The sequence below is a fragment of the Aptenodytes patagonicus genome, chromosome 1 (assembly GCF_965638725.1).
Source record: "Aptenodytes patagonicus chromosome 1, bAptPat1.pri.cur, whole genome shotgun sequence".
In the NCBI taxonomy this organism is placed as follows: Eukaryota; Metazoa; Chordata; class Aves; order Sphenisciformes; family Spheniscidae; genus Aptenodytes; species Aptenodytes patagonicus.
The window spans coordinates 1032900-1046684 of NC_134949.1; the positions used below are offsets into that span (position 1 = coordinate 1032900).

Consider the following 13785-nt stretch of genomic DNA (forward strand, 5'->3'; position numbering starts at 1 on the left):
TTAGTTTTTAGGTTTTATTAATCAAAACTACACAAACTCATCCTATATGTAACGTCTTGCATCCTTTTATTAAAATTAAAAAAAGCAGGACAACCCTGTCCTCCACATCCCTAGGTAAGGGTATCTTACAAAGGTCTTTAATGCGGCATTTTTCTTCCCGACGCGTATTTGTCTGAGCTACCATAAATAAAAGCTTTTTCTTCACCTGTCCTGTCATCTGGCTATTTACAAGGCTCCCAGGGGCTGGAACGCACTCGAGTCCCAGCAGTGAAATGGTACCAAGAGGCAACAGGGGCAACTTGAAATGTAGTGTAGAGCGGACTGTGCCGCAGGCTCGCCGCCACTTGGGCGACGGTCGCTAACGCCCATTTAAAATGTACACCGGCCCCAGCGGCTGACGCATGCGTCTTGTGTACGGTATGTACAGCGACAGCCACGTGGAAAACGCATTTATTATCACGGACTCGTACCGCTTCTAACCCTCAGGTAAACAGCTTTTTTTTTTTATTATTTTTATTTTCCTATTTCTTCTGCTGTCAGTTGCACTAACCACTTGAAAACATTCCAATAATTTAAAACTGTGTAATGTTAAAATAGCCTCTGTCCTATATGCAACTCGATGGCAGGGAATAAATCCTCGGGAGGATTTGCATTAGCCATCTTTAAATAATTTCTATATACAGAACTAGAGCCAACCTTCCCCCGCCACCTCTCCACACACGGCTCCTGTGGGCAGCACCCAAAACCCACCGGGACGTCGGGGCCATCCCGCAGAGGACCAGGATGCCCAAACCGGCGCCGCAGGGCCTGGGGAGGAGCCTTGCCGCAGCTTTGCTTCGTCACCTGCAACACAGCGACGTGGCACAGGTTATTGCTCTGCTCCCCTCCTCGTTCTGGGCAGCGCCGACCTCTTGCAGAGCTTCCCCAAGGGAAGCGCCGGTGTGTTTCCCATTGCCAGTGGTGCTGAGCGTGGCTCTGCCAAGCACGGGTCCTCCCGGCTACGGCTTCAGGAGTCGGCCCTAAGTGTTGGCAGAGCCAGAGCGGATCCTGCAGCCAGTCCCTGGGAAAGGTCCCTGCTCTGCTGCGGGAGCAGCTGGACCCCAGCTCCCTTCCTGCCACCCCGCAGACAAGCCAGGAGCTGCTCCCGGACTTTTGGGGGAGAATGGGACAATCCTGACCTCCCCCCCCTTACCAGTAGCTTCTTCTAAAGGGGGCAGCCGCTTCCTGCACCGTCCCAAGGAAGGTGTTGACGTCGGCCACGAGGATTCCTTTGCTTTCAAGGACCTCCCTGCTGACACTGGGCTTTTCTGCAAAGGAAGGAGCGGCACCGTAATTCAAACAAGCAACCGAGGTGGTTCTGAAACCGACAGAAAATATCCCCAAATCCCACTGCAGTTATTCCGTTTTGCAAATGTGAGCAGATTAAAACAGCGCTGCTTTGCAAACAGCCTCAGCCCAGCAAGGCCAGAATTGGAGCGTGACGTAAAGCCATCCGCAGGCTCAAAAGATTGCCAGAGTTTACCAGCGCTCCAAAAATCTGTTCATTTTTGCCTTTTACTGCGCTGACTTGCAGTGAAGCAACTCACACCTTACCTGTGCTTCTAGCAGAAATGGGAGCAAATGGGGTGTTTCTTGTCCCTCGTCCACCGCCTCCCAGGCCAATTTAAGACAGAGCTCATGGGGGTTGAGGGCACCAGCACAGGGCAGCACCCAGAGCCCGTCCTTACCTGTGAGATACACAGCGAACCTGGCGCTGACGTGCTGAACCTGCAGGTTCAACAAGCACTTGACGTACTCGGATCTGGGAGACGACTGGGAGTCGCAGGCGTGGTAGTGCAGCACCTCGATGAGATTGGCTCCCTGGCACGATTTGAGGATCAAGTGCTTCTTGTGGGTGTTGGCGTCCAGCCTGCCGGGAGAGGGGCAAGGTGAGGTGGCGAGGGGCTTCACCCCTTTCTCCCCTCCCGGGGAATGAGCAGGTATGATGGGACCCGCCTTTCTCCCCACGTCTGTTTCTTCCAGCCTCACGGGTGCTTTTACGCTTGCTACCCTGCACTAAATGGAGATGGCAGGAGCAAGTGGCACCGTACAGGTCATGCACGCAGCGGGGAAACAAAATGACCCCTTGCTCGAGGCAGCTCAGACCGTGGCTCATGATCCCACCACAGTGGAGTCGAAAGATGCCTCGTGCGTGCCGTTGATGGAGCACAAAGAAAATACTTGCTCCACAACGGCATCCGCTCCGCACAGGTTGAGTCCTCATCTCACAGACGGCGATGAAATACCCAACCCCGAGCTTCTGCGACATCTCACCGCTCAAGGACTGAAAACCAGGTCTTCAGAACAATTACTTCATGCTCTCACCATAATTCTGAGTGTGGAGAGGATCTGAGATGTCTCCCCCTTTGTTGTAGCATTTTCTGCTCAGACAGAACAGACCAGTTTCCTCTTTGTTTGCAGGTTGTTACTAGAAAGCTGTCCTTTCTGGCCTGTGGTCTGGCACTAACACGTAAAAACATTCCCCTCTGACTTCAAACATGATAAAAACAGGATATTTCAATGGAAAATTGTGCTGGTTTTGGCTGGGGTAGAGTTAATTTTCTTCACAGTAGCTAGTATGGGGCGATGTTTGGGATTTGTGCTGGAAACAGTGTGGATAACACAGGGATGTTTCCGTTACTGCTGAGCAGTGCTGACACACAGTCAGGGCCGTTTCTGCCTCTCACCCCACCCCACCAGCGAGCAGGCTGGGGGTGCACAAGAAGCTGGGAGGGGACACGGCCGGGACAGCCGACCCCAACTGCCCAAAGGGATATCCCACACCATATGACGTCATGCTCAGCATATAAAGCTGGGGGAAGAAGAAGGAAGGGGGGGACGTTCGGAGTGATGGTGTTTGTCTTCCCAAGTCACCGTTATGCGTGATGGAGCCCTGCTGTCCTGGAGATGGCTGAACACCTGCCTGCCCATGGGAAGCAGTGAATGAATGCCTTGTTTTGCTTTGCTTGTGTACACGGCTTTTGCTTTACCTGTTAAACTGTCTTCATCTCAGCCCACAAGTTTTCTCCCTTTTACCCTTCTGATTCTGTCCCCCGTCCCGCTGTGAGGGGAGTGAGCGAGCGGCTGCGTGGGGCTCAGTTGCCAGCTGGGGTTAAACCACAACAGTCCTTTTTTGGCGCCCAACGTGGGGCTCGAAGGGTTCAAGATAACGACAGGTTTGACTGGAATGTGCTAGGTGGAATTTATGGCTGTTATTACTGTTTAGCTGTTAATCAGCAGGCTCCTGTGCTTGCCGTGGGGCTCGCTTGCCTCACTGTATATTAGAGTCTAGTGCTCGTTAGTGGCTGCTTTTTGCTTTCGCTGCTTGCTGTGCTGCTGATCATCTCACTCTGCCGTGCCTGGGAACATTTTGATAACAGCAGTGGCCACGCGCCTGGGCTGGCAGACGGCCGGGGCATCGCTGCTGTTCCTGTGCTGCTGCACTGGACAGGCTGGAACTCCAGCGTGAACTCGAGTCGAAGGGACTGTGACCTGTGGGTGAGTCCAGGCGGGAGCAGGACGCTCCAAAGAGCCTGTGGCCGTGAATAAGCTCATGCCAGAGCAGGTACATCTCGAAGCATCTGTGGCCATGGTTATGGCTGTGCCGCAGCAAGTATACCTCTGAAGGGATTGTGGCCCAAGGGCAAGGCCACGCTGCAGCAGGTACACATCGAAGCATCTGTGGCTGTGCATGAGGTCATGCTGGAGCACCTCAAAGCATGCGGCCACGGATAAGACCACGACAGAGCAGGAACCCTTGTTGCTAGCCAAGGTAAGAGCAAGGGGAGGAGTTCATTGCAATGTTAAACCCCATGGTCCGGTCCAAAGGGACCAGGGGTGGAGATTGCAATGGAAATACCTTTAAATTGTTGTAACCCAGGATTTGAGTTGCATGTTACGGGAATTACTATAGAGGAACCACCTGATCCAATGGAGGAGAAGCCTTACAAGAAGCAGTGCAAGTGCAGCAGTGACCCGACCTGAGCTGGCTTTGGTGCCCAGTAACTCCACGCAACAGGCCACCTCTCCTGTCCTGAGCGACCACCATCACAGATGGAGCCCAAAGTCATGGACTGAATGAGCTCAGTGGACATTTTGTGGACATTTGTGAACATTTATGGACATTTTACAGACATTTCACAGGGGTGGTCCATGGACTAAGGGAATGATATCTGCGTATCGTATCAAAGGATGGGAAGGGGGGGGGTGGGTAATTAGAATGTATTGGATAGTGTGAGACCTGGTATGGAATAAGGGGTGGAGAATGCGCTGGTTTTGGCTGGGGTAGAGTTAATTTTCTTCACAGTAGCTGGTATGGGGCGATGTTCGGGATTCGTGCTGGAAACAGTGTGGATAACACAGGGATGTTTCCATTACTGCTGAGCAGTGCTTACACACAGTCAAGGCCGTTTCTGCTCCTCACCCCACCCCACCAGCGAGCAGGCTGGGGGGGCACAAGAAGCTGGGAGGGGACACGGCCGGGACAGCTGACCCCAGCTGACCAAAGGGATATTCCACACCGTATGACGTCATGCTCAGCATATAAAGCTGGGGGAAGAAGAAGGAAGGGGGGGACGTTCGGAGTGATGGCGTTTGTCTTCCCAAGTCACCGTTATGCGTGATGGAGCCCTGCTGTCCTGGAGATGGCTGAACACCTGCCTGCCCATGGGAAGCAGTGAATGAATTCCTTGTTTTGCTTTGCTTGTGTACACGGCTTTTGCTTTACCTACTAAACTGTCTTTATCTCAACCCACGAGTTTTCTCTCTTTCATTCTTCTGATTCTCTCCCCCATCCCACTGCGGGGGAGTGAGCGAGCGGCTGTGCGGTGCTTAGCTGCCGGCTGGGGTTAAACCACGACAAAAATATTCGCCATCTTACTTCCCTTTTTCAAACTGCATCATTTAAATACACATTGTTGCAAATAACCTAAAATAAGTAGCAAATACGAACAGGAGAAGTTCTGCTTTTCCCAGCAGAGTTTGATTTTACGCGCTCCCCAAGACACCCCAGTTCCTCTCCACGTTACAAAGCCAGAGCTCCTCATTGCTCACCCAAATCACATAAGTGATGGGACAGAAAAAGAAACAGCAAAGAGACGGCGGGGCAGAGAGAGGCCCAAGAAGGTACCCTGAGCTCCCGGGGTGTGTGTGTGCAGGAGCTAGGGTGAGCTGGTGGGAAGGGAGCTCAGTTTGCAGCGGCAGCTTTTGGAGCGTGCAGCTCCTCAAATGAAATTTGTGCCTTTCCTCAAGCCCCTTGCAGGCTGTAATGCTCACAGAGGGTGTCTCTGCCAAAAAGAGGGGGGAACTGCCTTATGGAGATACAGCGGGGTGCAAGAAGCAGCTGCCAGAGCTCTGCCTCATCCGGGATCACGTGCAAGACACAACGTTTCAGGCCATCTGATCCTCTCCAGGTCCCACGTCCTGCTGCTCCATCTCATATAGGTATAAAAAAAAAAAAAAAATCTATCGCACTTTACTTGCTAGCGCACAAATGCTGACCTCTGGCAATTCCAGACTTGAGGCACACCGTCTCCCACTGATAAGAAAAGTTCTTATTTAAACAAAAATCTTCAAATTCATCTTGTAAGAGGCCAAAACCCAACCAGAAGCACCTAACTCACCCTGTGTCCCTGCACCGAGTGCACCGAATGGGACACCACACTCCACCACGGTGGGTATGTCCTTGCTGTGGTGACGAGGACAGCAGGGATGAGGGAGCTGCCACTGCAGAGCCATTACCTGACGTCTTCTCTGAGCTTCTTGCTCTCCTTGTAGTGAAGGAGCCACTTCCACCTCCCGCTTCTGTTCAGCTTCTCCAGCACCTTCACCACCTCTTTCAGTTGGCCTGGGGAGACAGCAAGAGCCAGAGGATAACCGAGGGTGGAGAGGGTGCCTGGGGGTCTCTGGCCCAACCCCTGCTCAAAGTTGGGCCACCTGAGGTTGCTCAGGGCTTTGTCTAGGTGAGGTTTGAATATCTCCACGGATGGAGATTCGCAATCTGGGTCGTCAAACTGGGATCCTGTCCTGGTGTTTGAACACACTTGCTGTGAACGTTTTCCCCCTACTATCTAAAAGGATAAGAGCAACTTGTCCCTGTCACCTCTTGTCCCACCACTGTGCATCTCCAGGAGGAGCATGGCTCCATTTTCTCTGCCCCTTCCTATTAGGGAGCTGAAGGCAGCAACAAGGTCTCCCCTTTGCCCTCCCTTCTCCAGGCTGAATGTCCTTGTACAACCCCTGCTCCAGCCCCTGACCATCTCGGTGGCCCTCACTGTACTTCGATGTTTTTGGGAGCCCTGACCCGGACGCACTATCCAGATGGGGTCTACAAATGTCAAATAGAAGGAAAGAATTGTCCCCGCTAAAGCGGGAGCAGAGGACACTCATGGCAAGTTTTTGGAAGGTGTCGGCAAACCAGCGGACAAGGCTGGGAGCCAACACTGTGTGTTTGCATCCAAGCGAGAGGCCACAGCAAGACTCACCCAGCGTTACCATTTCCAACACCTCGTTGTCCGACACTATGAAGCCACCGGTTTGAAACAGCTCCTGGTACGTGCGACCTGTTATATCTTCGGGGCTATCCACTCCGGCAAACACCACGTTCGGACAGTGCTTTAGCTTCAGCAAGCACGGGACCTGCTCAAGGCAGACATGCTTTTGCACACACAGCTGTGTTTCAATAGCATCTGCACCTCCCTGCAGCTCACAGCCGCTCCTGGGAGACCTGAGGAGCCCACCCCGTCCCCTGTCTGCATCACCCCGATGCTCGTGTCTCCATAGCCCGACCCCAAAGCCGTGGACAGCAATACAGGGAGTTACAGGTGGGTCAGTCTGCTGCAATATTCACTGGAGCCCATGAGCCAAAGCCTGGCTGAACTGCTCTGTTACACAAGATAAGCCCAGCCTGACTCCTTTGAGCTGGGCTACTCCAAGTGATGTTATTCAGCGACCAAAAATGGAGACAGAAGAAAAGCAGAACTGACAGGCTTCGTGTTTTTGAGATATTTGTTTTTAACAGCTCTTCACGAAGCACTGTTCTTTCAGTGGAGAGAACAGTGTATCTGCAGAGGCTGACAATTAAATCTACAGCTATATATAGCGTAAAATTTAAAAACCTTTAACATGGATCCTGATATTCAAAAATGGTGCTGGTAGAAAAAAAGGACAGACTCAGGCCTTACCTTGTGGATGTGCAAGGAAATGTCCTCGTTCCTGATGACGACAAGCAGCCTGTCAGCGTTCGGGTGTTTTGCTTCACAGAAGCTCAGAGGCTCGATCTCCACGTGGCCATCTTTCCTCAGCAAGGACTGAAACAGAAATCGTGTAAGAAGGTTTGTACAGAGAATATCTTCACAACAGCGGTGCCACGCTCCTGGCACACGTGTCTGGGGACAAGGATTGAGGAACGAGGCAGCGATCCCAACCAGGTACCCTGGTGTCAAGGGTACCCTACGGTGGTTGTCTGTCAAAGGCACTGCACACTCCAGGCCGGGGCTCCAGCCAGAGGGGGAAGAAGCAGCCGTCTATCTTTGTCGGCAAAAACCTTTTAGAAAACCACCTCGAGCATCTCACCGTACCATGCATCGGGTCTCCTTGCTATTTTGGAGCAGAAAATCTTCCCGTGCAATCACCCTCCCTGAGTTTCCAACCCTTTAATGAGAGCTCAAGCAAAAGCCACCCTGGGGGGGTTGAGTTTGGGCTGCTCCTGCATGAACTCTGACCTGTTTTAGCCCGGGGGATGTTCAAGTGACAGGACAAGAAGGAATGGCCTCAAATTGCACCAGGGGAGGTTTAGATTGGATATTGGGAAAAATTTCTTCACCAAAAGGGTTGTCAAGCATTGGAACAGGCTGCCCAGGGGAGTGGTGGAGTCACCATCCCTGGAGGTATTTAAAAGACGTGTAGACGTGGTGCTTAGGGACATGGTTTAGGCGTGGACTTGGCAGTGTTAGGTTTCTGGTTGGACTCGATGATCTGAAGGGTCTTTTCCAACCTAAATGATTCTATGATTCTAATTTCTGGTTGTGGGAGCTGAGATGAAACAGCAGAGGTGGCTCCTGGCTCAAGGGAACCAAATGCCATCTGTGTCGGGTTGAGCAAGCTTGCCCTGCGCCTGCTCCTGCTGCCCTTGGCTCTCACCCCAGGGCCACCCGTCCCCGTCCAGGCCGGCAGGACCAGCCGTTACCTTCACTCTTGCAAAGAAAGGGTCCTTGCCCATCTCCACCAGGTAGAACATGCTGGTGCGGCCGCAGGCTTCCTTGGCCACACTGTGCAGGCGGAAACGCAGCGTGCTGCACAGGTCCGCGATCATTTCCTCGAAGGCGGCCATCCTCCCAGGGAGGGACGCACACGTCCACTTGCTCGTGGCCTCCCCGTGTGCCGGGACCGGCCCTCCACCCTCTCTCCCCGTGTCAGTCCTGCTCAGCATCACCCTGTTGAACTCAGCGTACTCGTCGAGGATGACAGCGATGTCCCCCCGCGAGTCCTTTAGCTTATTATCACATTTGAGCTTGCTGAAGTGGAAGGGAACTGCGTGGCCCTGGCTCTGGGATCTGGCCCTGCTCCTCTCGTTGCAGAGGGTGTCCTGCCACGGGCTACACGGGTCCCCATGCCAGCTGCTTCGCCGGTGCCAGCCGAGCCCGCTTGGCCACGTGTTGGAGGGCAGGATCGTCACCCGCAAAGGGCTCCTGCTCCGTGGGGAGAGCTGGGTGGGAGCTTCTTGCACAGGCAATGTCTCAAACATCACCTGGGGAGAAAAGTCTTTTGGAAAGATGCTTTTGGAGGTAGAAAAGGGTGGTTTCCCACTCCTTAGGATTTGTTTTAGCTTATAATGGAAACGGAGACACTCCATGTCCAAAGTGTGCTGGGTGATTTCCTCAAAACCCCTCCAAGTGCCCATCAGTGACCTTAACAAATGAGACTGCCCCGCACAGTGGCTGTGCCTCTTCGAAGGCTGCAAATTTCCCATCCTCTCCTGGCACTTTTTGGTGACCATGAAGTTCCGGTAGTCCTTGGCGATCCCCTGGCTGTCCCTAATATTGACATACGGTGGAACGTGCCCGCTGCTGGTTTCCCTTGGGCTGATCGGCCAGCCGCGCTCAGCCCATGAGCAGACCCCCTCCATGCCCAGCGAGCCCCAGTCCTCGCTGCGCCCCTCTGTGTGCACCGAGCTCACGGAGGAGAAGTCACAGTTAGTCCTTGTGCCTGCAGCACCCGCGGATCTCGTGCTGTAGGAACCCCTGGCTGTAAGCAGGGACTGTGAAGTCCCCCCAGAATACTCCTGGTCTGAGTTGTCGGAGAAAGTCTCAAACAGATCTTCAAAGGTCAAGCCCATGCATCTGTCTTTTTTGCTGGGGAGCTGCTTTTCCCTCAGGAGCACGTCCAAAATATCCTCAGTGTCACTAAGCTCCAGGCTCTCTTCAGAGATTCCCCTGCGTCCATGTAACGGCAACATCGGGAAGGGGAGACTGGGGATTTCTCCCTCTCCCACCTCCATGCTGGCATAGTGCAGATCAGCAAACGCGTCGGATCCCTCGGCCTCGTGCTTGCCCTGATTGCACACAGACTGGGGCTCGCACAGTGGCATGAGCACCTCCCCTCCCAAAAAAGATGCAGGACTGGCAAGAGGGACGCTGCTTCCTCCTTCTGAATCCTCAGGCAGGATGGGTTCCTTCTCATGGCTCCCTACCGCATCCACTGCTTGGCCCCCAGGGCTGGGGCACCTGTGGCAGGTGCCCACGCAGCAGGACCACGGGGCGCCGTCTGGAGCCAGACTCGTGCCAGGAGAGAGCGTCTTGGGGTGCACACTGAGGACTGAGTCAGGCTCAGCGCTGTGCAGACCTGCCTTGTGACCATGCGGAGGAGAAGGAGGCATCGATCCCAGGTCACCTGGCACAAGCATATCCACGGGGGAGCTCTCCTCCGGCTCTGCATCGCATGGACCTGTGTCTTTTTTCATGTCTTCTGCACATCTGAGCTTGAAGGAGCCATCCAGGCTCTCGGCAGCCACGCTCACCTCTGCAGCACCTACTTGCTCGCAGGACTTCCCATGTTGGCACAGGACTGGCCCCTGCTCGCTTTGCTCTAACAAGTGGTGGTGGGGGTCTGCGTCTCCGCCATGGGGGAGAGGGTCCTGCTGGCGGGGAGAAGCAGGAGCCGAGCCTGCACGGCCAGGTGGGGACAGGCTGTCTGGGGAGCTCTGCTGCCACCTGGGGTGCTCCTTCATGGCAGACATCCCCTCTCTCACCGAGGAGGAGGGCTCCGATTCCAGCAGGTCATGAAAAGAGGTCTCTGGCTCCTGCGGTGGGTTAGTCACCACCCCTGTGTTCATTTCATCGCTCCTGGGGGACTTCTCTGCACCGAGGCACACATCACCGCTCTCCCCAGCTTCAGAGTCACCTGCTAAGGCTGTACAGTTGAAGGCAAAGCCCTGGCCATCACCTGCTCCTGAGGACTCATCCAGCACATCTGTCTGGTTGGCAGAAGGGCTGCCATGCTGCTCTTCCACCACAAACTTGTTCCCTTCTTGGTTTGATTCACCAGTGCTCAGCAAAGTGAGGTCAGCATAAATGTCGCCTCCACACCTTTGGGAAAGGCAGCTGCTCCCTCCCTGGCCACTCTGCGATGGAGACTGGATGCTTGCCATGGCTTCCTGGTCCTCCTGAGCAGCCCCCAGATCTGTTGCTTCATCAAGAGACGTGAGGCAGACAGAACTGGAGTCAGGGGACAAGGTTAGTGACAGTCCCTGGCCACACGATGACTCGAGGCCAGCTGTGCCGGCAGCTTTGCTCCCAGCAGGCACCCACATTTCTGCAGAGGGCGCACGATCCTTGCCTTTCTGCTCCAAGCCGTCCCTGAGCATCTCTCCGGCAGGTCCCACGTTGCCTGTAATGCTGTCTGGCTGTGCCCCACAGACAAGGCTTGGATCAGATGGTAACGGCAGCATCAACCCGCTGTCACGGGGCAACCCCACATCGGCTGGACTGGCTGCGTGTGCCAAACCAACACTGTTTGTCTCTGCATCTGGGGTGGCCAGAGCCTCCCAGGACTCTTGCAGCGTGTCCAGGCTTGGTGCCATCTCACCAGGCAGCCCTTGAGGGCCAGTCTCAGTCCCAGTCCCATCTGACAGCACTGGCGTTGATCTGCCTGGGCAGGGGGATGCTAAGGCAGCAGGGCTGGGCACAGGGCCCTCTCCAGGAACACCAGAGTCCTTTGGACATGCCGAATTCACTGGCTTCTGCTCACTGCATTCATGCTCCATGTCGGCATCACTGCTTTCAGAAAATGCTAAATCAACAGGCCCCAGGACCGTGCTTTCATATTCAGAGCCCTCTTTCTCTTTTTTCCCCTCCTCCACCTCTTCCTCCTCTTTCTCTGGATGTCCAAAGGGGTCTTGTGATTCCCTCCCTTCCCCACTGGCTCCATCGGGCTTTGCACTTTTGGGATGCGCTTCTAAGGGCATGAAATCACAGGCATGTTGCGGTCCGTCGCTGGTGGCCCAGCTGCCGTCCTCAACCTCCATACAGTGCCCAGCATCTCCCATGTTCTCCCTGTCCTCGGGAGGGCCAGGGCCACCCCCTGACCCTGCTGCCCACGAGCTCTCCTGCTGCTCTCCAGGTCCATACAGCGCACTCGGTGCATCACTCCAGGGAGCTGTACTGGAATTCAGGGCTTTGTTGCATGGGTTTTCCCTTCCCAGCGCAGGTGGCGGCTTGCTGGCATCGCCAAGCTCATCAGAAGGGCTGGAGGCGATCGTAGCATCCGGCAGTCCCTCCTTGGGCGGCTCCTCCTGAAACAATACAATTTAGAGGTTAATCTTCAAGGGAGGCAAATGCAGGAGGACATGGATATTTTAAATGCTCAAACTTTGTGAGTACAACCATCCCAACAGCAACTGGGGAGATTAGTTTGAGTTTGTCTCTAAAATAAGTCCAGGTTGAATCCTTACCCCACGTGAGCCACTACCATCCCCACTGCAGCCAGCAAGGAGAGTCCCACAGACAGACAGGGAAAGGTTTTGAAACTTTCTACCTTCCTTACACCATGAAATGGCTTAAAAAATAGGCCAAACTGCAGGGGCCATCAGCTGGTGCCCAGAGGTAATGTATGTAGCAGCATCCTCTTATCTCTACTGAGTTTATCTGTCCAAGCAAGCTATGTCAGGCAAATCGTGCCTGACAAATTTGGTGGCCTTCTACGATGGGGTTACAGCGTTGGTGGATAAGGGAAGAGCAACTGATGTCATCTACGTGGACTTGTGTGAAGCATTTGACACTGTCCCGCACGACATCCTTGTCTCTAAAATGGAGAGACATGGATTTGACAGATGAACCACTCAGTGGATAAGGAACTGGCTGGATGGTTGCACTCAAAGAGTTGTGGTCAACGGCTCAATGTCCAAGTGGAGACCAGTGACGAGTGGCGCTCCTCAGGGGTCGGTATCGGGACCGGCGCTGTTTAACATCTTTGTCCGCAACACGGACAGTGGGATCGAGTGCACCCTCAGCAAGTTTGCTGATGACACCAAGCTGTGTGGTGCAGCCGACACGCTGGAGGGAAGGGCTGCCATCCAGAGGGACCTTGACAGGCTAGAGAGGTGGGCCCGTGCAAACCTCATGAAGTTCAGCAAGGCCAAGTGCAAGGTCCTCCACATGGGTCAGGGCAATCCCCAGTATCAATACAGGCTGGGCGGAGAATGGATTGAGAGCAGCCCTGCCGAGAAAGACTTGGGGGTGTTGGTTGGTGAGAAGCTCAACATGACCCGGCAATGTGCGCCTGCAGCCCATAAAGCCAACCATATCCTGGGTTGCATCAGAAGAAGCGTGACCAGCAGGTCGAGGGAGGTGATTCTCCCCCTCTACTCCACTCTTGTGAGACCCCACCTGGCGTACTGCGTCCAGCTCTGGGGCCCCCAACATAAGAAGGACATGGACTGCTGGACCGGGTCCAGAGGAGGGCCATGAAGATGATCAGAGGGCTGCAGCACCTCTCCTTTGAGGACAGGCTGAGAGAGTTGGGGTTGTTCAGCCTAGAGAAGAGAAGGGAAGGGAAGGCTCCGGGGAGACCTTATAGCAGCCTTCCAGTAGTTGAAGGGGCCTACAAGAAAGCTGGAGAGGGATTTTTACAAGGGCATGTAGTGATAGGACAAGGGACAATGGCTTTAAACTGAAAGAGGGGAGATTTAGATTAGATATAAGGAAGAAATTCTTCACTGTGAGGGTGGTGAGGCACTGGAACAGGTTGCCCAGAGAGGTGGTGGATGCCCCGTCCCTGGAAGTGTTTAAGGTCAGTTTGAACGGGGCTTTGAGCAACCTGCTCTAGTTGAAGATGTCCCTGCCCACGGCAGGGGGGTTGGACTAGATGACCTTTAGAGGTCCCCTCCAACCTAAACCATTCTATGATGATTCTATATGGACACTATGGACAGTGATCCCACATGTCCTCCCAAAACGATTCTGCCTGCGCCACAGCACTAAACCCAGGTGCTAAAAAATGCTGGGATATTTTTTCCTTCGTGCAAAACAGTTGCAGCCCTATGGCAGCTGCCCGTTTGTTCAGAGTGGAAATTTTAAAGGAATTATTTTAGTTCAAGAATTCAGGCTTGAAAAATGTCAGCAGACACCCATGTTTTATATTTACCCAAGTACCTCCACTCCTGACCATCTGCAGACTGTAGAAACTGTAAAAATTAATTTAAAAAACCCTACCCAGAATGGAATATTAACTAACTTCACTGGAGGGGCGAGG

The 13785-nt window shown here is 53.8% G+C and overlaps 1 protein-coding gene across 6 annotated transcripts in view; it reads right to left on the reverse strand.

The window, feature by feature from the left end:
• Positions 1–47: 47 nt before the first annotated feature.
• TASOR2 (transcription activation suppressor family member 2) overlaps positions 48–13785 on the reverse strand; it is a 50851-nt gene continuing 37113 nt past the window's right edge. For 4 of the 6 annotated variants that reach the window (XM_076345257.1, XM_076344990.1, XM_076345080.1 and 1 more), the window contains 7 exons: positions 8225–11827; positions 7221–7346; positions 6522–6675; positions 5779–5884; positions 1728–1909; positions 1193–1307; positions 48–843 (listed from right to left, as the gene is read on the reverse strand). In XM_076345257.1, coding sequence (XP_076201372.1) covers positions 840–843; positions 1193–1307; positions 1728–1909; positions 5779–5884; positions 6522–6675; positions 7221–7346; positions 8225–11827 — 4290 coding nt within the window. In that variant the 3' untranslated portion in view covers positions 48–839. Of the gene's footprint in view, positions 1308–1727; positions 1910–5778; positions 5885–6521; positions 6676–7220; positions 7347–8224; positions 11828–13785 lie in introns of all 6 variants that reach the window. The other 2 variants (XM_076345169.1, XM_076344907.1) reach the window with 1 other exon arrangement.